At 38.0% G+C, this 24,865-nt stretch overlaps 5 protein-coding genes across 5 annotated transcripts in view; 1 reads left to right on the top strand and 4 right to left on the bottom strand.

The window, feature by feature from the left end:
- Positions 1-6,049, bottom strand: part of LOC107664503 (radixin-like) — a 21,066-nt gene extending 15,017 nt beyond the window's left edge. The window contains exon 1 of the mRNA XM_016455090.1: positions 5,691-6,049. Coding sequence (XP_016310576.1) covers positions 5,691-5,702 — 12 coding nt within the window. The 5' untranslated portion in view covers positions 5,703-6,049. The remainder of the gene's footprint in view (positions 1-5,690) is intronic.
- Positions 6,050-6,996: 947 nt separating this feature from the next.
- On the bottom strand, positions 6,997-11,467 carry tagapa (T cell activation RhoGTPase activating protein a). Its single transcript, XM_016455007.1, has 10 exons — positions 11,077-11,467; positions 10,675-10,753; positions 10,476-10,529; positions 10,085-10,154; positions 9,785-9,924; positions 9,512-9,673; positions 9,292-9,401; positions 9,031-9,199; positions 8,680-8,788; positions 6,997-8,325 (listed from the first exon to the last, which is right to left on the bottom strand). Exons 2-10 carry the CDS (start codon positions 10,699-10,701, stop codon positions 7,280-7,282), a joined length of 1,887 nt encoding a protein of 628 aa, XP_016310493.1. The 5' UTR covers positions 10,702-10,753; positions 11,077-11,467; the 3' UTR covers positions 6,997-7,279.
- Positions 11,468-12,789: 1,322 nt separating this feature from the next.
- Positions 12,790-14,987, bottom strand: nenf (neudesin neurotrophic factor). The gene is made up of 4 exons (XM_016455010.1): positions 14,529-14,987; positions 14,349-14,409; positions 13,798-13,901; positions 12,790-13,665 (listed from the first exon to the last, which is right to left on the bottom strand). The coding sequence occupies exons 1-4, from the start codon at positions 14,661-14,663 to the stop codon at positions 13,489-13,491; spliced, it is 477 nt and encodes a 158-aa protein (XP_016310496.1). The 5' UTR covers positions 14,664-14,987; the 3' UTR covers positions 12,790-13,488.
- Positions 14,988-18,404: 3,417 nt separating this feature from the next.
- On the bottom strand, positions 18,405-19,046 carry LOC107664430 (uncharacterized). The gene has a single exon (XM_016454999.1). The coding sequence runs from the start codon at positions 19,044-19,046 to the stop codon at positions 18,405-18,407; it is 642 nt and encodes a 213-aa protein (XP_016310485.1).
- Positions 19,047-21,611: 2,565 nt separating this feature from the next.
- On the top strand, positions 21,612-24,750 carry pacc1 (proton activated chloride channel 1). Its single transcript, XM_016455012.1, has 8 exons — positions 21,612-21,782; positions 22,028-22,124; positions 22,879-23,091; positions 23,178-23,332; positions 23,412-23,554; positions 23,629-23,770; positions 23,951-24,058; positions 24,170-24,750. The coding sequence occupies exons 1-8, from the start codon at positions 21,747-21,749 to the stop codon at positions 24,329-24,331; spliced, it is 1,056 nt and encodes a 351-aa protein (XP_016310498.1). The 5' UTR covers positions 21,612-21,746; the 3' UTR covers positions 24,332-24,750.
- Positions 24,751-24,865: the final 115 nt, after the last annotated feature.

Genomic DNA, 24,865 nt, shown 5'->3' with positions numbered 1-24,865 from the left:
TGAGTACTGCAAAAACATGAACAAATAATTAATAGATTATTTGTTAAGATGTGTAAATAGAGGTCTACACAACATACAAAGACCAACAAATGAAGATCATATGATCTGAAAGTTTACTGACATTTGTAAGCATTTCAATTTACATTAAATAATCATATGTTAATCATTAGGTGTTTAATGTTTAGTAAGTTCATTAGTAAACATTAACAAGAACATTATCTCATATTTCTAGCTACGTGAATATATATATTAACTAATGATCTGTTAAGCATTGTATAATGTTTGTTAAAGACTTATAATTGAAAGTTATTATAAAGTGTTACCAGATTTTTTATATCACATCAGTTGGAACATCAGCTATCAGAGGCATGTTAACTATAATCATGGAATGTTAGGTTACCTAAATGTCATGCCATTCTACAAAGCCACTAGCAATAAAGTCTTATAACAGATCTGCATTATGTAACATCCTCTACATGACTGACAACAACGAAGATGATTTCAACAGATTCAACAGGCATTCATGGGTGTGACATTATTAATCGATGTTAACATAACATTTTTGATAATCTATGAGGTTTAGTTTTAGATTTTGTAGAAAGAAACAAACGAAATGTACTTTTGCAAACATACTTGTACTTGAAGGAATAACAAGCAAACAGTGATAAAACACTGAAAATCTGTGTCTAGAGGAGATTCCATGAATTCTATGGTAAAAATCTCTTGTTCAAGTTCACGCTTCAGTCCAGCACACGTTATACAAGCTTTCATAACAACCCAGTGAACCTTGACAGCCTTACAAGCATTGTCAAAGTTGCACAACCTTCATGTGAACTAACTCTAGAGCTGTAAAGATAAACCCTTCAAACTTGTGCAACAAACGTTAGCAAAGTTATTTTCAGTAAGCAAGACCCATCAACATGTCAGTTCAACACTTTCTTCCTGTTATTTGCAAATCTTAAATAAATGACCTTAGTGGCTCTAATCATGAGAAAATTGACAACTGCTATAATACTCACACTGCAATAACTGTTACACCCTGGTGTTAGTATTTCGCCACATCAGCAAGTAAATGATCTGCATGTTTAGAACAGTATTGGTCACCTACTGTAGAACTTTTGGCACCTGCTGCTGACAATACAAAGTTGCAACAATTTTCACTACTTAAAGGGGTCATATGATGCGATTTCAAGTTTTCCTTTCTCTTTGGAGTGTTACAAGCTGTTCATGAATAGATAAGATCCCTAAAGACTAAAGTCTCAAACTCAAAGAGATATTCTATTTCAAAGTTAAGACTCGTCCCGCCCTCCTAAAACGCCTCGTTCTAACACGCCCCCACATGTCTACATCACTGTGTGGGAAGATTGGCATAACACCACCCAAATGTTCACGCAAAGAAAGAAGGCGTAACTTTTATTCTCGCTGTATTGTTGCCGCCGCCGCCATGTCGTGGAGACGATGTGTGTTTCGTTGCGAAAGCGAAAATACTTTGTTTGGCCTTCCAAAAGAGGACACAACTAGAAATCAGTGGTTAAGTTGTATTTACAACACTGTTCCAGAACAGTTCAAACCAAATATTCAAATGTGTGCAACGCATTTTACGGAAGACCGGCTGTTCTGACTCACAGACTGTAAGTACGTTTTTTATATTTAAAGAATTTGCCACTGACGATTCAAATGCGAGTTTTGAGCAGTGTAGAGTAGCACTTGTTGTTTGTCGTTTCTCCGATCACAAATGCAGACATGGGTTTATGTTTACGCGGCATAATGCAACGCAACGCGTAAAAAGACAGTATAAGTCATTATAATCCGTAATTATGTCCCCACTGGATGCAACAAATGCCTTGTTTATAATGGGTTTTATTGGTTTTGTCCGGGTGTGCCTCACACTCCTCAAAAGGGAAGCTGTGGGCTCTTTGATCGCCCCCTGGTGGCTGGCTGCAGTACAGGTCATAAACCCCGCCCTCTCCATGTAAACGAATGGGACTTGAGTCAAAATTAAAAAATAAATTACACTTCCAATACAATTTTCCGAAAGATGGTTTTGGTTATTAAAGGTAGTTGTTATCACGCTGATATATGTTAAATTGTTCGTTTTTGTGATAAGTTTGATTTTAGTTAGTAATTTGATGCTATAAAAACGGGGCGTGGCGTTATGGTTGATTGGGTCTGCGGGAGTTTGATACCACGGCTCCACCTCACGACACTACTGTGCAGACTCTGGCTCCAAACGAATCTCTACTGCGCAGACTCGGGCTCCAAATGACGTCATTTACTCAAGGTGGCAGCGGCCAAACTGAGAAGCTTTGGCTTCACTTTTCTATAGTGGAAGGAATAGGAGACGCGTCGTCCATCTTTTTTTACAGTCTATGGTTTTGTCTCATCGCGCCGGGACACAGCATCACAGTATGGTAAGGGTCGTAACATTTCCGTCACACACTTGTGGTATTCGGCCAATCACAACGCACTAGATAGCTGGCCAATCACAGCACACCTCGCTTTTCAGAACGATGAGCTTTCAGCTTTGTAAAAATCTACGCGTTTCAGGCGGGGTGTAGAGGAGAAACAATAATGTACAGTATGTGGAAAACGATGTGTTTTTTAGCCTTAAACCGCATAAACACATTTCATTACACCAAATACACAAAATAATGTTCTTTTTTAGCAACGTCATATGACCCCTTTAAAATTATATAAATATCTGCGAGCAACCATTAATGTTACACTGTAGAAAACATTACTAATTGTAATAAAAAATAACGAATTGTGTGATGAAATACAGATAAAAGCTACATAAAGTTTGTTGATTACCTTGGATAGGGCTTAGTTTAATATACACTACTGGTTAATAGTTTGGGGTCTGTAATTTTTCTTTGATTGATTGATTGATTGATGTTTTTGAAAGTCTATTATGCTCACCAAAGCTGCATTTATTTCAATATAAATAAACAGTAAAAAGAGTAATATTGTGAAATATTTTACAGTTATTTAAAATAACTGATTTCTTTTATAGAATATTTTAAAATGCAATTTATTCCTGTGATGGCAAAGGTTAATTTTCAGCAGCCATTACTTCAGTCTTCAGATGATTCTTCAGAAATTCAAATATGCTGATTTGATACTCAAGATTTATTATTATTGTCAAAGCAGTTATGCTTCGGAATATTTTGGATATTTGGATTGGATGACTTTTTATATTTTATTTTATCTAATTTATAATAACAATACATTACATTTTACAGCTACAATTTAATTTAATTCTGAATTACCACTGCAATTATGGCAAAAAATCTATTACATTTAAAAGACAATACATGTACTTTCACTGCAAAATTTAGATATGTTTGTATTAAGTAATACGATTCAACCTGTAATTTAAACTGGTGAATTTGTCCACTTAGATTCTCAACCTCATATTTAGATAGTAATCAAGTATAAAGATGTTAATGCAAATTACAATAAAACAGAAAGTACAAGGTCTCCAGTCTTCTGAGTATCCTGACTAAGACTATCAGTGTAACATAATGTAAATGAACCTTTATCAGCAAGCCCTTAGATAAGGCACACTAGGCTTGCAACTCTGTCAAAAGAGTTTAAATCACTGCTTGGATCTCTATATATGATAACTATACTATATGCATAATTAATGCATATAGTATATTAATCCCAATGCCAGCATGGCAGATTTAATCTATAATCTTCAAAGCTTGTCCTCTCGGTTGGATTTGTCCTAACAATGGAACTGACTGCGTGAGTGCTACTGTTTAATCCAGCAGTCACCATCTCCATGAGCAACCATCAGAGCTGCAAATTTATCTAACAGGAAGAAAGACCCGATACGTCCTAACACAGCGTGACGGCTAAACCTGCATGTCTCATTTGCCTGATGGGTACAGGCTCACAAGTCGGTGCTAACCCACTCTCCTCAAATCACAGATAAGTGTTTGTGCTCAAGCACTTCTTCACAGGCTTAAAGAAGCTTTAGGTCAATATCAGATTTAATACATGTAATTCACAAATGGAAATGGACATGAACTTTCTGATTAAAATGCATATGTTTCTATAACAGAAAAAATGTATATGGTCACAATTTATTTTAAGCTTTTAACCACTTTAAATCACATTTTTTTCTCTAGTTTATTTTAATGATTTTGCAGTGTCACATTCATTTCAAAAAGTACAAGTACAAATATCTCATACCCCAATTTATGAGTTCATGAAAGCTGCATTTACAATAATTACAATAAAACTGGGGTTTAAAGTATGTGTGTGATTAGAACTGATCTCTCTCTTCTTTTTTTTACAGATTTCGAAAAATACATTTTGGAGGACAACTTTAAATGAACTATAACAATTGCAATGTGTGATAACTGACAATGTATGATATAATGGGAGATTTTTTTATTTGATTTTAACAAAATAATTCATAATTTAATTCAATTATAATGTGCTATTCAACCATGGGGACTACCTCAGGAATGCTATATTTACATATTTCTCTCGGACACTTATTGATAAGGGTGCTAATTAATAATAAAATACAACAATTGTTGCAATATTATAAAATATTTGTACACTGTAAAAACTACATCTGTAGAAAATAGGGCACAAATATACTGTATTAATATAAAGGAATCGTCTGTATTTATTTTTTTTACAGATGTTTTACCTGTATTTTAATTTTTGAACTTTATTGCATCTATTTCTGTAAAATAACTGGATAATGTCTTGACAGAATATTACTAAAACCTATTTTTTTACAGTGTATTATTATATATTTTAATAGTTTATATATTAGAATAGATTCAAAAAGAAAATATACATTTCAACATTTCACTCTTACCAATAAAATATCTAAAATATTTACAAATAAGGAAATAAAAAACCTTTTTGAATAAGCTGTTTCTCTCTTGAATGTTAAGGGCAATCATGAGAGTGACATCACATTCTGGTATTCAAATACTAAAGTCAAAAGTATGTTCACAGCAGAACAATCTGCATCTAGCTAATATTTTACTTTTGTGGCATTCTGCGCACATGAACACAGCATGAATTCATCCTCATTGTCTAAGTCTAGTTAATGTGTAAAGACTCATACTCAAGTATGTTAACCATCAAATTAATAGTTAGTATCCGGCTAAAATTAGAGGTAATCACAACACCTTGAAATATACAAAAGGATATAAATTCCAGGTATAACCACTAATCATAATCATTAATAAGGCTACACAATATTACTCCTCAACATTGTAAAATAACATAAATAAAAATGAGGTATAGTAATAAATTGCTGCTTTATCTTGATTTAAGTGCTAAAGATGATCCTTTCTTTAAACACTGTGGATTTTAAGGTCAATCAGAACACATTACAAAAATATTGAATTAAATATGAGAAACTAATGTTAAGCTATGAAACTTCTTTTGTAATGTGAGAGTCTTTGTGACAGAGGCCTGCTGTCAAGTCACATACAAAACCACTAAACAAGACAGAATTATTCAAATGTATCAACAATAAACATACATTATTCTAGATATAAGTAAATGGATTAATATGCGATATTGTACACAAGAAAGATCACTTGTGTAACACTGATAATTTACATATTTGTTCCCATTTATGACACTGTTGTCCCGTTTTATTCTTTATGTATAAATCTTTATGTTTAATAACAAAGAAAATAACTACTTACAGGCTTAGGCATTGTCCGTCTTGTGTTTGGACCAGCAGAAGAAGAGCTCGCGACCGATCTGAACAGTGAACGCTAGAGTCTCATTCCTGAGTCATTTTCGATAGATGGTGTCAAAGCCTCGCCCCAGCGATACCTAGCACGATAAGTTAGTTGGACCACTGGAGTTAAAGAGTGCCAGCAGCTCTGCTCACAGTGTACCTGCGCTGTAACATCGACCTTTGATCGGGCTCGCGTCCAGAACTACAGCGCGAAGAGGATTCTTGTCGCGTCGTTAACAATGATAGAAGCTCTTTAACAGCTCACTGTCTCACTACAACGTTACATTCCATACACACACACAGCGCGGAGAAAACATGGGCGCGGTTGAGGTTGATAATCTACTGCAAGGTGGATATCTGGGCAGTTCTGGGCATTTTTTGTACTTTAGTAGGCTACAGGTAGGCTAATAAACAAACATTCATCCCCAGAAAGTATTTTTTAACACAGGATTACAATTGTTTAAATGTCAAAAAATATAGAAAATGTTAATGAGAAAGGCATTTATTTAAAATGTACAATTATTTAAAAGCATGTATTTTAAATAAATATAGCATAAGAACACCTTTCAAGCAAAACTTTATTTTTAATTTTTTTTAATGGATTTAAATGCTAAAGTAATAGGCTATTGAAATAGCTTACTCTTCAAAAAAGATTAATACGTCTACTAAAAATTAGCCTAAAATAGAAATTAGGCAACACTAGATTGTTAAAAGTAATTGCAATGATGTAAACAAAACTTCCTGTATTTCCTATCAAATTTCTATCAACATTATATTTTATTACATTTTTTACAATATTGAAAAATAAAGATTACTTGACTTGACTAAGCCACTAAGAACGCAAAACTATTTAGCCTATGAGTTATCTGTATACCATACAGTCATGTCTTTATATGTTTATTCCTATTTTCATAGTATTTTTATAAGCCTTGTGGCAGTACAATTGAAACATAAATCCAATATAAGGAAATTCTAAAAACTGTTACCTAAAATATTGTTTCTCGTCATATCTCTTAAAATAGTTTTTGGTGGCTCTCAAGGTTGGTTCTAACATGAAAACATTGGAAACCCCTGATCTAATGCTATGACATTCATAAATTTTTTACAATACTTTTTGGGGTCACTGTATATATATATATATATATATATATATATATATATATATATTATAATTATTATTATTATTTTAAGTTGCATGTTCTTAAATAATAATAATAAAATGATGGTTAAATAATTTGTCATAGTGACTCAGAATGTATAAGGTGTATTTCATGTCTTTATTTCAAAAGAAGACATACATATGATTTACATTGTTTTTAAGCATGTACATTAGTTCTGTAAACATTGCACAAAAACTTAAAATCTGTGTAGTGAAATTTCCTCAAAGTGCCTTTCAGTTACATACATACATAAAATTCAACATATTCAGCACAACTCTATGTCAGAATTGTACTTGAAGCCCTGAAATGTTAACGCCTCATTATGAGGTCATTTGCAAAGACATTTTGCCTCCACCAAAAAGTAGCAACAATAATACAAATGTACAGTAAATCAGACATATGTCTCTCTGACGTCTTCCTGATTGCACCAAACTGGCATTGATGCTTCATACCCAGTTTCAGATGTGGTCCTCTGTCTCAACTCTGAGGAGGATCCGCTCATACTATCACAACATGTCTCTGAACTGTCTGTGTTGTGGATATCAAAATGTTCATTCCCAGAAGACAAATCCAATGTCTCTTCACTTGAAGATCTCGAGTGGCTACACGATTGCTTTGACAGACATCTAGCATCCTGAACAGTCAACAATTTACAGCTCGAGAGAGCAACATGGGAACTGTCCTGAACAGCTTGCTGATAACTTGGAGGATCGCTTGGTATCCTGCTGTCCACCTGCTGGAAAACCTCCTCACTAGACAAGCGCCTCGGCTCCAGAGGAGGATTCAGTACCTCAGGAAGGGTCTGGCTGTGGCGTAGGGCTCTCTCGATGGCCCGTTTGGTGGAGCCGCTTCGCCCGAAGACAGTCCTGCTTCTGATGTGTGCGCTCTTCATGGATTGCGTGCGTCTTTTGGGGGTCTCCAAGCGATTCGGTGCAGGTGCCGATTGGCGGGTGGGGAAGGAATGTTTGCGTTGAAGGGCCTTTTTCTGATTGCATAAAGGCACAACAAGAGGACTGTTGTGGATAGAGCTCTCCGAAGCGCTGGAGAAACAACTCTCAAGTGAACTTGAAGAACAAAACGAGCAGTCTTTAGAGGTTGTCCTGGCCCCATAGCTCTTCCCCAAGCTGTTGCCTGCTCTAACCACAATACAGTCATCAGAGATCTGCTTTGTTAAGAGTTTGTCATAAAAGTCCATTTCTGTCTGACTCCTGGAGAGGGAAAGGTGCTGCTCAACTCCCTGTCTTAAGCTGATTACTGGTTCTGAACATCTGCGAGTCAGTTTTTTTGTCCAAAGTTCCTCATTGCTGGAATGTTCCTGGGATTTCTCTTCAGCGCCGGATTTGACAGAGTCCATGTCAGAACTACTTCCCTTGTAGCCGTCTGCATCAGGGTCATTACTGTCGTACGCAGAGTCAAGATGATGCGAAGAAAAAGAGTCTGAAGGAGAAATCAAGGACAGATACTCATTAATTATCAAATCGTTATCAAATCATTGCTTACATTTGCTTTGCTAAATCTGTGCTGTCGTATGTAAAGAGTGCCTATGCATTGGAGAAACCTGGACAGATGCTCAGTGGGAATTTGACAGCCAATTGGATTTCTGAAGGTACAACTGGACCCGCCTCTCTCAATTACTCATTGGTCAATGGATTTCTACATCAGAGTTCTATTCTCTATACTTTTACTCTATGTCAACAATAATTATCTCATTTGTGTGTTTTCTTTCTTCTAAGTTGATACTTTAACTCCAGTGCATAGGCATCCTAAAAGACTAAATATTAAAAAATGTACCTTGGTTATCACTGAGTTCATCTTCATCAGAGTCTCCAAAGAGCGCCAGCGCATCCTCATCGAATATTTGAGGGCAGTTGCCAATGAGAAAGTCAGTCAGTTTTGTCACCTGCAAATACATTGCCAGAGAGACACGAGAATTAAACAAAGGGCACTTCAACAACAAGAAACATCACATGGATTATGAAATCCCATAAAAACAGGTCAAAATAAGTCTGCATATGAAACTAGTTTGATCTTTTCTTCCTCTGTTGAGTTTCAGTTTTACTCAGTCTGCTGTTTTCTGGCTCTTGGCCACATCATGTGAGGAGTTTTTAAGGTCAAGACTTTCAGAAGTCACTATACACTCACCTCTTCCATTTTTTCCAAGTTGTCTGTTTGGAGCAAGTTGGGGGAAACACATTTAGCCAGATTGATGGAAACCATCTTGTTTGTATCTGCATTCTCACTTATGTGGTAGAGCAGAACCATCAAGTGCTTCAAGAGCTGAATATTTGGCTCAGGAAGCGTGTTGATCACCCTAAAGAAAAACAAAGGACACTTGGTCACAATTACAGTTCATTTACACTAAACACTTTCTATTCAACCCAACTGCATCATTAGATAACTTACATTTTAATTTCAGCAAGCTTCTGATCTTCATCTTCCTTTTCCATTGCATCCATCCAGGATTTGCACTTCTCCTCCATTAGCAAACCGCCAGGCAGATGTCTAAAAAAATCCTGCAAATGGAAATACAAAAGACAGACATTAGTGATCAAAAATGCATATTTTAGACCTAATAACTGTTAATGAGTCAATTCAAATCAAATTGCACAAGCTTGTCCCTTACCTTGACAAGATCAGCAAGCAAAATGACCGACTGCTCTTTCAGATCCACTTCTATACCATCGTTGAGCTGCGCCTTGATCTCTCTGAGAGCCCTGGCGTTCCCGGCCTTCCTGAACACCCCCTCAGTGTCCAGACCCTTTCTCAGCAGCAAGGTAAGGATATCCTGCAAACGAAATTAAGACATTTCAATTACTAAAACCACATACATTTAATACCAAATTTGTTTAGGATTTTGCGTTTAAGTTCTATTGTATAACAAAATGACAATCCTTACCATAATTGCTTTGGGAGGACACCCATCTTTTTGACAGATATCAGACAAGGGTCGCCCAAACAGTGTGTTTTTGGGATGTTCCATGCTCTTTTTCTGTACACGTCGCAAGATGCTCTTCCAGCGCCTTTGATTGATGTTTCCTGTTAAATATCAATAAAGAAAAAATAAAAATCACTATATTCTTTTAAAATAACTAGTCTGCTGTTCTAATTTACTGTAAACTGCATTTACTCTTGGTCCAAAACAACATATTAAAGAGCAATGACATTTAAAAGAAGAGAAGTGAGACTTTTAGCTTACCAGTGTGGGAGATGCTGGTCAGATTGGCTTTAGTCTGCTGACTAAGGGAAATTCCCGTATTCACTTGAACCTAATAAAAATGAAAGCAATGAATGAGATGAAGCAATGGACTACACTGGTATATCTATTAAAAAACAGAACTAAACATAGTAACTGGGGGATTCTGGGTTGGTGCAACAAGAGCTTAACAGAGCAAGCTTTGTAAACATCATGACTAAACCATGTGTAGGTGAGATTTATTGACATTTAACAGGTCAAGACTTTGTAGCATCCCATTGTAGGCTTTGTTCTCAACACTCAGACTTAAAAGAATCCATAATTGCACTAATCTATCAATCAGAAGGTGATAAGGAGCGCTGTATGTGTAAGATCTTGGGATCAATATACTTACAGCTGTGGCTGGCATGCTGATTACGTCCATGCTGCTTTGGGTCAACGATTTAGACTGAAACAGAAAGAACAAAAGATGTGTTTATCCTGTCAATGAGATCTTGGGAAGTAAGTCAATTCAAATACGTACTAATCGGTTTCCATGATGACATTAAGTGACAATAGATGTGTGAAACTGATGGGTGAAGGTGATAACTTACCACGCCGTGAGCACTCAGCACCTTCATAGGTTTGCTGTGATGTGAGGACCAATAGATGCAGTCCTCTAGGTAAGATTACCTAAAAAATGGTTTGATTTGTTATTATAGAACTATAGCAACATAATACAGAATGTATCATAGAATCAAACTTTGCAAATCAACACCTGGAGTTCATGGCACAAATAATGAATTATAAAAATTAAATTAAATTAAATTAAATATATTTGATACATATGAACATATGAAATTTTTTAGCAAAATATTAAGTTGTAATATTAATTACAGTAAAAAACTATGTAGGCATTATATAACTTATTTAGCTAACAGCTTTAAAACATAGAAAAAACAAGCAATAACACAAAACTATAATATAAAATATATGTAAATAAATATGTTACTTACCAGTCTAAAACATTCAGTCCTGGGGTCAAACGGTGTGGGTGGCTGGAGAAAGCAACAGTCTACATTGACTCGGGAGTAGATCAGACTCCACCAAGAGACTCAGACAGACTGAAGTGAAACAGCCCACAGCTCTGCACAAAATGAAAGTGGGTGGGCAGAGGGGAAATTCTGATGCGCAATGGAGACAGGAAGCAGCATCACGGGCTCCCACCATCAACACCTTTTTAGCTACAAAAGGCAAGTTGTTGTGGCAGAGGGTGGAAAGTGTGATAGACGTCACTCATGTGAGCAGGAACGTAACAGGTAGCACGCGGATAATAGAGAATATTAAAAAAGTTAATATCAAATTACATGGCAAGCAGACTCAAAAACATGCATATCATGTTACATCTTTCTGTATTAAAATACAACATTGAGGTAAAGTCATAAACAACTGAGATTATTATCTTTAGGCAGCAATCATTCACATTTACACTTCACTTGTTAGATAAAATGCATGACAGTTATTAAATTATTGAGTTCTTTCTTCAGTTTCTGAAGGTTTTCTGGTAAATGGGAATAGAACTGAGCTTGGCCAGTGTTTACAGTAAAAGCACTTCTAGAATGATTCACTATTTTGCTGTAAATGCTAATGATACCCCGGGAATTTTTAGAGTAACAAAAACCATCTTTTTGAGACTCAGAATCTGACAGTGTTTGCCAACTGACTCACTATCGTTCATGAAACCGGCCAGCCCCCATGTTTTTACATGAGATACATAATAGGTGAATTCATCATGAAAATAAAAGAACTGCATTTGACCAAATGGTTTTCAGCATACCCACCTACTGCTTGCAGTCTCCATGGAAATCAGGTCACTGGTTTTGGAAAAGTCAAACGTGTAGAGGAGTTTAAACTCAGTATCTCAAGTTTAAACAGTTATTCTGGGCAGAACTGGGCTTCTTGTCACACTTTTTATTCCAGTGAATACTTCTCATTAGGTTTGATTTTGAAAGTTTTTCCTATAGGTACATACATAACAGTAAAAATAATATAAATATATAATAATATAATATATATGATTTGAAATATAATATAATATAATTAAATTTTGGGGTCAGTTTTTTTGTTTTGTTAAGTACTTATATTCATCAGGGATGCATTAAATTAATCAAAAGTGACAGTAAAGCCATTTATATTACAAGATATTTCTGTTTCAAATAAATGCTGTTTTGTTTATTCAGACAATAATTCTGAAAAAAAAGTATATAATAAAAATTACTTAAAAGTTAAGTACAAATATTTTTACAAATATTATTTTGTTTCCACAAAAATATTAAGCACCACAATTGTTCTTAACATTAATAATAATAAGAAATTAGCACTAAATCAGCATACTAGAATGATTTCTGACGGATCATGTGACACTGAAGACTGGAGTAATGAAAGCTTAAAATTCAGCTTTGCCATCACAGGAATAAATTACATTTCAAAATGTATTAGAATAAAAAACAGATATTTAAAATTGTAGTAATATTGATGTTTTACTGTATTTTTGATTAATTAATGCAAAAAAAACAAAAAAAAACTTTTAAACAGTTGTATAGATAGTTCAAACAATGTGCATTTGGAATTTATCTAAGATCTTTATAGTTACTAAGTTATAGCCTTTTTGACAACTAGCCCCATTTGACAATCAGCCATGTTCAATTTTCCTGACCCACATTAAACTTTATTTAGACCAGATGACACCTGTTTGTGCGTTTCCATTGGAAATTCATAAACACATTCCATTTAGATTTCTTAGATGACACTAATATGATATAACAACAAGTCAAAGTAACAAACATCTCTCTCAGAGTAGTGTGAAACATCTCTGGTCATCCAGGGCATTTCTTAAAGATTAGACACAAACACTATAATTATGACTGAGACGGCGTTTGAGTAAAAATGTTGTTGTGGAATGATATTTCAACGCTTAATTTGTAATATGAAACCTCTCACCACAGGCAATTTCAATTTCTAAGTGAAGTGTGAATCACCAAACTTTCCCCTCATGTACAGTGAAAGAAACCAAGAGATTTAATGCGGGTTTACAATTACAGATACTTCTTACACAGCTTATACATTTAAAATGATTATCTATCATCATTTAATACATGTAAAAATGCCAAACAACCTAACCTATTTCTTTTTTTTTTTAAATCACACCTGTAGGTGGCCTAATTTGAATGACATTCAAAGCAGCCCACCATGGAAAAACCCAAGTGGGACAGTATGCATCATAATGTTTTCTATGATTGTAGGCTGAAAGACCACCAGACAACCTCAAATTTACACATACCCACTTATAGTACAGTCAAAGGTCACAAACAACTATGATTCAGACTTTGACTGGTCTTCTGGATAGCTTTATTATAAGACAATTATCATCAAAATTCATCCTTAATGGTGAAATTCGGTTGGTCTTCAGGTTTGAAGTCTATATTGGGGCTGCCGTCCTCATTGAGAACACGTCTGCTTGTGTATCCCACGATGGGGTACTTTGGTTTGTATGTGCCTTTGAATATCTGCTCAAGAGACTGTAGTTGACTCTCAGAGAGGCCCGTCTAACAAATAGCAACCGAAAGAGGCAATGTTTAAGTTAAGTGATAAAAAAGTCTGGTGGAATCCAATAAGAAACTGAAACGAATGTTTGTTTTCTGTGGCACAGTTGTGAATTTGTTAAATTTCCAACTTACAGTGTCATATGTGAGATCTGCTGGGTCAAGGGACATTTTGGCCACAGCTCTGGTTGAGTCTTTGCCCACAAGTGCATTATAAGGCGCTCCCTTTCCGTAAAACTCTGGAAATAAAAGAAACACAACAGGATTTCCACATCCTTTGAACAAGGAACTCCCATGCCATTCTTGATTGCATAAATCTATATAGACTGTCATCACAAATTACAATTTCTAGCCAACGAAATAGATTCGAACTCAACATAGCCGCACAATTTCACTATAGAAATTCCCGTAACTCTTGGAACTATACTAAATAGCATAACTTTTCCAGCCCTGGAAATCCCAGTTTTTTTCCACAGCTGGAAAGTTCATCCATTGAATGCAAATAGGCATGTGGTTTCCAATACACTGCTTAGTGCTTATAGGCTATATAGGAGCAAAACAGGGAACAAAGCATATCTATTCAACAGTGATCTCTCTAACTGACAGATGTAGTTCCTCAAACAAGGTAATGGCTTCCACCAGCACACAAAAGACTGGAGAACGTTATGTTGCATAAAATATCTAACCTTTTCCAGTTGTGACGTCAAAAACTACACCTTTAATGGCCATGTAAATTGGTTGTCCGTCCTGTAAAGTGGGAGGGGGACGTTTAAAGGTCTTTAGTAAATGCATTTTGCATTTAATCTTGAAAACGTCGTCAGAAATATCATATAAAAGTTGTTTTTGTGACACAGCACATAGCCTACCTCGCTCCCATCGTATCTTTGCAACTCCTCCTCGGTGAACAGACGCACCGGTTTCTGTGCGTTTTTTATTTTACTCTCATTTGAGGAACAAATACTTAGTAAGGCGTATAATACAACACTACGGGCATAAAACATTGTGGACGGTCGTGTTGAGGGTTATGTTGCAAGAACTGAGTCTGCGGCGTCAGTTTCCTAGTTGTCATGGGAGTGTGTGTTTCCATTCAGCCTTTCAGATGCTGATCTCGGATCAGCTTTCACAATCTGAGGTGGAAATGCTCCATTTGTTACGGAACAGATTCTGTAATAGGTGCTTTAGGACATAATGGTTTAACATCAGTGTATCGTTATTTAGGGTCCGAGATATAGTGGACTTGTACGGTTTACATTTATATGAAACACACTTCTGCTTCGGGAATTTTCTAAACTTCCAGCCGCAAGTTTTTGTTTCTCCATTCACGTGAGATGGACCGGAAGTGACGCCGACGACGGAAACTCCTCCTTGAGCACGTTCGTCGGCCGTTAAAAGAGAGAATTTCCCATAGTTTCAGGTATTATCCACAAAGTTTAATGAATCTCTACATTTAGAACAATAATAAATCTTTTTTATTATTTATTGTTTTTTGAAAGTCCATATGCATCAGAAAAAAAAAAAAAATTTAAACCACAAAGTCTTGTATGTTATAATGCAGATATTAATATTTACATCTATTTATGACATATATTTCTACTGTCAGGATATTATTGTAGCCTATATTTGCTATATTTATCTATTCCTTTGTATAAATACTCAAAAGGCAAGTTGTTGTGGTAGTGACAATTTTAGATAATTTTGAACCTAGCTCAAAGGTGCATCAGCACATGGTTAGCTAGCACAGTTCTGAACGGTGGTATACATTTAAAAACTACATGTTATGGAATAACTCAAAAAAGTGTGCTTAATTGCAGGAAAAAATGGTTCGGTAGAGACGTTCCCTAAAGTTACACACAGATTTTTCAGACTTTTTAACACATTTACCTCAAAATGATGAGACCTATCTACTCACACTTTGTAGCTATGAGAGAGGGGGACACAGGAATATTTCCTGATCATAAATTTATGAGTTTAGTTAAACTCAGTCTAGGCCAATAGACTAAAACATACACTGTTTCGGTGAAGGGGGGACATCCCAGCTAACAAAAAAAGGTCCCCAGGACGTCCCCTAAATGGCCTCTGCGAACGTCCCCCGGACGTCAGCGTGTAGGGTCCCCTTGACGTCGACGTCCCCTGTTTGCTGGGATGTGGGACACGTTTTTTCACATAAAGTTTCATAATTTACAAAGAAAATATAAAATAAATATGTTTTTTTGAACTTCACTTTTTAAAAGAATCAAAAAGATACTTTTAAAAACAACAATGGAAAAAATACTAAATAATAAAAATTGTTTCAATATAATTTTCATAAGTTGAAATTTAGAGTTAGGGTTCGGGACAGCCACCTCCCAATTGAGAGTACCCAATAAATGAATATTATATATATATATATATATATATATATTAAGCTTACTAATATTTTAAATCATTATTGTTTCAATAGATAATAAAAGGATCTTAATAAACATCTAAGATTTGAATACATAAATGCTTTTTAAATGTGTTTTTTTTTTTTGGTTGTGGGACAGCAGTTTGCACCAATTCTGTAGAATGGCCCATATATATGAATTGTTCATCAAAAAGATAAATTCAGATTTGTCCAGTAAGACAGGTTAGACAGTTGTAGACTGTAAATGGACAGTTGATGGACTTAAGTTGAATCACTGAATCAATTATTCAAACGGTTCGCTAAAACATCAATTTGTTCATTACCGAAACAATTCTTTATCTATTTATTAAAATGGCCTTTTAAAGAGACTTGAGAATTGGTGTTAAGCATCATAAGCATTTCCCCACAAATAAGAACAGATACATTTTTTCTTCTATTTTGTCAGCTAGGCATTAATTTTATCAAGCTACAAAAGCTTTATATTAGCATCCTTACGTCATATTGTTTGTGATGATCAAAAGTTATTTTTACACATTCATAACTGCTTTCTCTCCTTGTGTAACAGACTGACTCACATGACGAACAGATTGAACTACAGTACATGCTTGCCAGCCCCTCTAGTCCAGTTGAGGGCGTGTTTGTTTAGTAGGTCTGCAGAAACTAAAATTGTTTTACAATGACATAAACGACCAACAATATCCAGTGAATTGAATTGAATGTAGGCCTGTCATTTGTGATTCTTGTAATTCATAGTTATGTTCTAAGTTAATTGAATGTGACGACAATAGCATTTTTCTGTTTTGCGTTTTCAACATGTTAGGAATAGGCTACAAATAAAATTGAATGGTGCATATTTTAAAATAAAAATATTATTTGCAGTTCAGATTGATTACTTTGCAAAAAATCTTATTCTTGTTCTTTTTTCTTCTTTTAATTTATTCCCCTATGGAAAAGCTCCTGCGGGAGCGGGGACTGCTGTGGCAGTGGGAAAATATGGAAGAGCTCCTGCGGGAGCGGGGACTACTGCAGCAGTGGGGAAATACAGATAAGGCTCCTGCGGGAGCGGGAACTGCTGCAGCAGTGGGGAAATACAGAAAAGGCTCCTGCGGGAGCGGAAACTGCTGCGGCAGTGGGGAAATACAGAGAAGGCTCCTGCGGGAGCGGGAACTGTTGCGGCAGTGGGGAAATACAGAAAAGGCTCCTGCGGGAGCGGGCACTGCTGCGGCAGTAGGGAAATATGGAAAAGGCTCCTGCGGGAGCGGGCACTGCTGCGGCAGTGTAACATACAGACAAAGGCTCCTACGGGAGCGGGCACTGCTGTGGCTCTGGGGAGATATGGAAGAGCTCCTGCAGGAGTGGGAACTGCAGCGGCAGTGGGGAAATACAGAAAAAAGGCTACTGCGGGGGCAGTGGGGAAATACAGAGAAGGCTCCTGCGGGAGCGGGAGCGGGAGCGGGGACTGCTGCGGCTGTGGGGAAATATGAAAAAGCTCCTGCGGGAGCGGGCACTGCTGCGGCAGTGTAAAATACAGACAAAGGCTCCTGCGGGAGCGGGAACTGCTGCGGCAGTGGGGAAATATGGAAGAGCTCCTGCGGGAGCGGGCACAGCTGTGGTAGAGTGAGAATTAGGTAAGGCACCTGCGGGAGTGGGGATAGGCAGTTATAGATGGATTAGGTGATGTTAAAGGGGTTAACTATGGTGGGTCTTTGAGTGAACGGGGCTGTACTGACGTTAAAGGGGTTGGCCGATGAGGGTTCGGTGGGCTTCCTTGATGTGGGAGCGGTCCGATCGAATGTAGCTCTTGAAAGCTTCTAACGGCCAGCGATCGAGTGCTTGTATCTGCTGCTGGGAGAGGCCTTTTTGGGCCACTGTGGTTGCCGTGTACTGGGGCTGGGACTGGATCCGCCTCTGGTGCCAACGTTCTGAATTTCTGGAAGGCAAAGCAAGAGAGAGAGTCAGCTATTTGTTTTTTTGAACCAGGAATATGTTTTGCATTTACAATGAATTGATCGCAAGCCGAGATCTAAATCAGGCGTCTTAACAAAGGCATTAGGGCGGGTGAATGGGAACGATAATGATGCTGGTGGCGGACCACTCCTTACCCCACAGAAGGGCTGCGATGACTAAGGGATATAGCTCGAATAGAGCTGAGGATTTTAGCTGCTGTGGTAAGTTTAACAGCTGGGGGGGCCACGTAGATGCGAACCAGTGGCCTTGGTAAAATCCTCCGAAACCGACGGAGAAGGCGGCATCAGTAAATAACTGAATGTCAACGGGGGATGAAATTAAGTTATTATAAAAGAAAGATAGGCCGATCCATTGTTTAAGAAAGGATATCCATAAGCTGAGCCACGAGTCAGTTAGTGATATTCGATCCTCGGCCGATGAGGGTTCGGTGGGCTTCCTTGATGTGGGAGCGGTCCGATCGAATGTAGCTCTTGAAAGCTTCTGACGACCAGCGACCGAGTGCTTGTATCTGCTGCTGGGAGAGGCCTTTTTGGGCCGCTGTGGTTGCTGCGCCAATTCGGAATGAATGGCTGGAAAAATTATCAGCTGGGGTACCGGATAGGAGTAGAATGGATTTAAGGTGCTTTTGAAACCAGAAACGAGTGACGGGGCGGTTGGAGTCATCTGTAAAAAGGGGGTCGGATGGGAGTTTGGACTGTGATTTCCTGAGCTGGACAAAGGCTAGGAGGGCTTGGTATGGTAGTATGGGTGATTGTAGGTTGAAAATAAAAATGAAATGGCCTTTCTTGGTCTGGTCTGTTTTACTTTGCTTAATGAAGTAAGAGATGGTTTCGTCATCCAGCACTGCTAGATCGGAGATAGTGGGGTGGATGTTTGGATTGAAGCTAGATGTGATAGTGAGCTCAGAGCATCTGAGAAAATCAAAGAAAGCCAGGATGAACATGGCGTCAAGCGTGCGGGCGGTGTGAATAGAGTGATAACCTCTGCAGAGGGTAGAAATACATTTGGTCAATAGCGGGATAATGCGCATTGTGAAATTTAAATGACCGGGAATGGATAGCAGCTCGCGTTTGGAGCAGCTTGGGTTGTCTAAGAGGGTGGAAGCAACCAAAATCGTCCTATCAATTTTTTCCTTCGGTAGAGAAGCCTGGAATTTTTGTGAATCTAAGTTGATACCCAAAAAGGTGCTCGGGCCCGCGGTTTTGTCTTGGGCGAGAGGAATCCCGTTTAGATGACCGAGAATGGATAGCAGCTCGCGTTTGGAGCAGCTTGGGTTGTCTAAGAGGGTGGAAGCGACCAGGATCGTCCTATCAATTTTTTCTTTCGGCAGAGAAGCCTGGCATTTTTGAGAATCTAAGTTGATACCCAAAAATTCGATGGAGGTGCTCGGGCCCGCGGTTTTGTCTTGGGCGAGAGGAATCCCGAGCTCTGCAAAAACCTTTTGGGTTGTCAAAAGATGGTTGGCTGGGATGGAGTCGGGAGGCGGCGGAGTCCAGCCCGGGGTCGTCACATGTGGTTTCCGCAAGCCCTCTAGACGCTCCTTCGTCAAATCCGCCGGCTGCACCGTTCAAGCTAACCACCACTCCTTCGAGGACGGGCCTCCGACCGTTAGGCTGCAGCAAAAGGCCTTCGGCAACCGGGCCTTTTAGCAGGTGTCGGGGCCTGCGCCATTAGCGGAGGCATGCTCGTGCTTGGGACAGCTCCGGGAGCGGAAGAAAAAGAAGGAGGAAAGAGAGGAGGAATGGCGGGCATCGGGGCCTGCGCCATTAACGGAGGCACGCTTGCGCTAGAGATGGACGGTGGGGCTGCGGGCCATGGGTAGGGAAGGGGGTATGGAGAGGTGTGAGGCAAGGGTTGTGGGTAGGTCTGCGCCGCTAGCGGAGGCGTGCTCACGCTGACGCGGCGACTTGTGGAGACTGAAGCCGGCACTTCGCCGAAATGAGATGCGAGCTGGCGCTCGGTGGATGGAGGAGGGGGTCTGGTGCTGGCAGCATCCGGGGCGCGGCCCAGGCTTGCCGAAGGCCTTTTGCTGCAACCTAACGGCCGGAGGCCCGTCCTCGAGGGAGTGGTGGTTAGCTTGGGCCGTGAGTACGGAACACTGTGGCCCTGGCTCGCTTTATCCACGGCTGAAGCGTAGGAGGACGCTGGAGAAGGTGGCTGACGCCGGGAAGGCGAAGGTGATGGCGTGCCTCGGTGCCTGGAGGTATGAGCGACGGCGGCGCAGGAAGGCCGGCGGCCCCGTGTTGCAGCCGCGGGCTTGATTATGGTGTCCTGCGGAGCGCTGGTGCGCTGAACGGTGACTGGAGACGCCGGAGGACCCCGTGGTGTCAAACGAGTTATTGTCCGGGAAAAGTTCAATCTCTGACATGTTGCGGCGATTGGATGTGCCAATGCTAAAAGACTAGAGATACTCAAGGAAAGACTGCTTTGATTATTTATAGGGGTTCTCTCTTGTGCTGGTTGGACAGACCAAGCGTTCTAACCACGACCACGCCCCTCCCCACCCCCCAACCATTTGAATTTCTGTAGGCGGGAATTATTTTAATGATATTCTAATGGGCCGCATTGTGACATCGTAAAGCCCAGAAACCAACGCTGTAGTCCAAACGAGCCGTTCATTATAGTTCTAGAAAAGGGATTTTTTTAAAACTAAATATCTCCCTTTCGAGTGGACTTTGAGATTTGTAACTTTCTAGATCTTTTTTATGCCCAAACATACACACTACACACGGACTAAAATTAAAAAAGTGAAAAAGCATAATAGGACCCCTTTAAGGGATTTGCCACTGATGATTCAAACCGAGTTTTGAGTAGTGTAGAGTAGCTGCTTGTTGTTTGTCATTTCTCCAATCACAAATGCAGACATGGTTTTATGTTTATGGCTCTGGACCCGACCAAGTCCATGGTTGACACCCTCTCATTAGCATGTTGTGCAGAGGAAAAATAAATGCGGAACTACATTCAGAAATAAATGAGTGATTAAAAGAAAGCAGTTAGGATGATTTTAGCATTTCCTTAAACATTTTCCATTTGGCCACCAATTTATTTTATTTATTTGACTACTTTCATCACACGTTTAATTATTTATATATGTATTTACACAAGAATACGTGTATTTATACACACATTTATTTATTTATTTTTAATTTCTGCAGGTTTGGTCCTCCATATTTTTCTACCCCTGAACGAAAATCGAAAAATTAAGCTGAATTCTTGTTTTTCGTTTCTTGGGGAAAAAAAAATGAAAAAAACGAAAAAGAAGCTGTTTTCTAATTTTTCTACTTTCAATATTAAATCAAAAAACGAGTGAACGCTCGATTCCTGATTTTGGGTTTCTAATTTCAAAAGGAAAATCCGTTGGCCGCCAAGTACACGGACCTTCTTTATACAAGAAAGCACTGTCCTCTCATTACAGAAGATGGAGATTAATTGTTATTATAATTGTGCTTTTAATCATAAGAGAAAACATTTATGGAAGTGTGATAGAAATTTGCAAAACAGAACCTATGGAAGATTTAGAGTAACATTAAACCTCTAAAAAAAAGATCAAGGATAGTATCCCAAGCCCTCCCCAAACTAACAGCTGTGATGTCACGCTTGGCATGTTTTTGGCCATTGGCTGTGCCTCACTCCAGCTCCTCGAGAGGATCCGTAAGAAACGAGCCTGGATCCTGCTCCTGTAAGTTGATGGCAAAGTTTAAATGCCCCAAATACTCTGAGGCGAAGCAGAATGCTGAGGAGAGACGCATCTCGATCTTATCAGGAGGTAATGAAACTCGTGTGTGAAAATGCGGTTAGATCCTGCAGGACTCCTTCATCTGCTTGAGCTCGCGATCATAGTAACGCAGGAAGTGCATATGAACAACTGCAGTCATGTGATAACAGCTGACCGCTGCTCTTTATTGCAGCTGGGCGTATAGACAGATATGAGGCGCGAAATACTGTCATATATACATTAACTGTGTGCATCCGTATAAATGTTTTATTAAAATGTCACTTGTTGCATTGTAGTTCAATGGTGAGGACTGTGCTGGGCCACTTGGGTCTGATCAGAACAATGATGTTTCTGAAGTGGCGCAAGATCAAGCCAGCTGTGACCCCTCACCAGGTCTGAACTTATTTCCTACAAATATGACAGTAATAAATAATTGTTTTCTGTTTATATCGATCTAGATTTATATGTAGATGTATGTAGACACCAGACAGAAATCCTATGGTTATATTCTGAGATTTTGGTGATTATTTATTTATTTTTATAATGCATGTATTTATATATATATATATATATATATATATATATATATGTATATGTTAGTTTATTTGTATATTTAATATAATTTATTTATAATGCATTATTCATGTCATTAACTTCAGGAGTTGATTTGCCAAAGATGATTGCATGATACATAAACATGATATATGATATATAATATCGCATGAAACATATGATACACTTTGTATTAAGTTGCTGAAATAAAAGAAACTTCCAGAACAATAATCACAAAATAAACCTCTATCACTTTTTTTTTTTGATGCTATAGTTTAGTTGGTGCAATTGTGTATGATTTATTTGTATATTCATTTATTTAATTTTTTAATTAATTCATTTTTAATTTAAATTTACCTTTTAGGACAATACAGTGCATTATAAATAAATAAATGCAAACAATACAATACACTGTACTGTCTCAGAAAGTAAATTTGCAAAGATAGATAGATATAAACATATTTTCTGAGACAAATTTCCCATTCTGTGACAATACAGTGTGTATTTATTTGTTTGCATATTATTTTCATTTATTTATTGTGTCTTTTAATAAAGGCATTGCTCTAAAACTCTAAAGTTCCATTATATATTGCAGATGAGGACGTTGTGGAAAACAATCTAATGACCATTGGTTTCAACAAAGCTTGTGTGAAGAATGTTTTCACAGTCATCCTCGTCCTCATTTACTTGCTGCTCACTACGGTGGCTGTGTTCTTGGCCTACCAAACCATTTCAGACTTCATGGAGAAGCTCAACCATCCAGTGATGTCTGTTTCATACAAAGAGGTTGAGGAGTTTGCTGCACCAGGTAAGCTATAATACACAGTCATTCATGGTATCTCTCAGTATCTGTATGCACAGTATTTTTCAGCATTTAATTTTTTTTGCAAACAGGAATTGCTTTATATCCCGGGAAGGCGCAGTTATTAAGTTGCGTGCATCATTATCACGACAACATTCCACCTCTTGTTGCACTAGACAGACTAAAGGGAAGAAACTGTATAAAAGAGGAGGTTATTTACCATAGGCCATATTCAAACCAGACGCAAGTATGTTTTAGATCTTCCTCAAACATATTTTGAAGAAATGGTGCTATTAATAATCTTTGACGTAACATGTCTGTGGCAGACGCGAGCCATAGTGGTCAGAGGGCCGACTGACGTGAGGAACCGAGAACTTATATTCCTCCAGTTCAGCCGGAATGAAACCGAAGAGGATTTCAGTGCAATCAGTTACATGATTTTTGCCCAATTTAGCGACATGCTTGAAAGGTAGAGCCATATTGAAATGTTTAGCATGAATCCGATTTGTTTTACAGTTTGTGTAAATCTCTTTCTCTCACCAGCTCAGATAAAGCTGCTTTTATGATGGACTGTGAAAGGAATTACTCAATGTGGACCTTCTCTGGAGGCTTTCGGACATGGGTCAAAATGTCTTTGGTCAAGACGTCAGGCAGAGGAAATGAATCAGTTGAATTTAGACAGGAGGTAATATATTATTTATAGTACTATTTACCAATCTTTGTCAACTTCAGCAGAATAGTCAGGATCATAACTAGCATAAAAATGAAGACCATCCAGTTTAGGTTTTTCAGTAGCTGATTCTTAAAAGATTACATTTGATCCACAAATACTGAGTATTTGATTAATCATCCATATTAATTTCAGTCCAATGTGGTGAAGTACATCGACAAGAGGCCTCCACAGGAGCAAGCCACTGAGCTTTTCTTTGTTGTCTTCCAATGGCGAGATCCATTTATACAGCAAGTCAAAGATGTAAGTGTGCATATTATTAAATATTAAACTATTATTTACCAAATTGTCTGAACGTTAAGCTGGAATGCTTTATAGAGATTCTAATTAAGTGTGCCTTATGTTTTCGAACAGATAGTCACAGCAAACCCGTGGAACACCATAGCCATATTATGTGGCGTCTTCATGGCTCTTTTTAAAGCTGCAGACTTTGCCAAACTCAGCATTAAGTGGACGATCAAAATTCGTAAAAGACACTTAAGGGCAAAAATAAGAGAACTGAACCAAATAAGCTAAATCTTTTCCAGTTCATCTTGAACACTACAGCATTTTTAATTATGAACATCAAACACTTTCAGAGCAAAGAGTCTCTTACACTTTCATGAGAACTGTGTTGATGTTGTATTGTACATTTTGTTTTAACTGGCCAATAGATTTTAATTTGATATTGTAAAGTAAGTGCTCATAGTGAAGAGTGAATGCTGAGGCATGTGTTCTGCAGTACAAGGGCAAAGTGCATTCATGTGGTTTTGACACTGAAATGTTAACTATTCACACCTGTTCTCTGAGATTAAGCTAGTTAAAATTATGACTAAGAAGGGATTTCACTGAAACAAAAACGGCTTTTAATGACAGGGACCTTTGGTTAAGTTGCATTTCCCAACGATCAATAAATAACTACTGCAGGGCATACAGTGACAGAAAGTCTCTAAAGATGGCGATCTTGTCTTCCTGCTGTTTTCTTTTTTGCTATCAATGTGAATTAAATGTGACAATGTGAATTGTCCTATTAAATTATTTCATTGATCTAAAAACGTTCTGAATTATTTA

This window comes from Sinocyclocheilus anshuiensis, unplaced genomic scaffold (assembly GCF_001515605.1).
Source record: "Sinocyclocheilus anshuiensis isolate Anshui unplaced genomic scaffold, SAMN03320099.WGS_v1.1 scaffold167, whole genome shotgun sequence".
Taxonomy (NCBI): domain Eukaryota; kingdom Metazoa; phylum Chordata; class Actinopteri; order Cypriniformes; family Cyprinidae; genus Sinocyclocheilus; species Sinocyclocheilus anshuiensis.
This window is presented reverse-complemented; position numbering and strand designations above follow the sequence as displayed.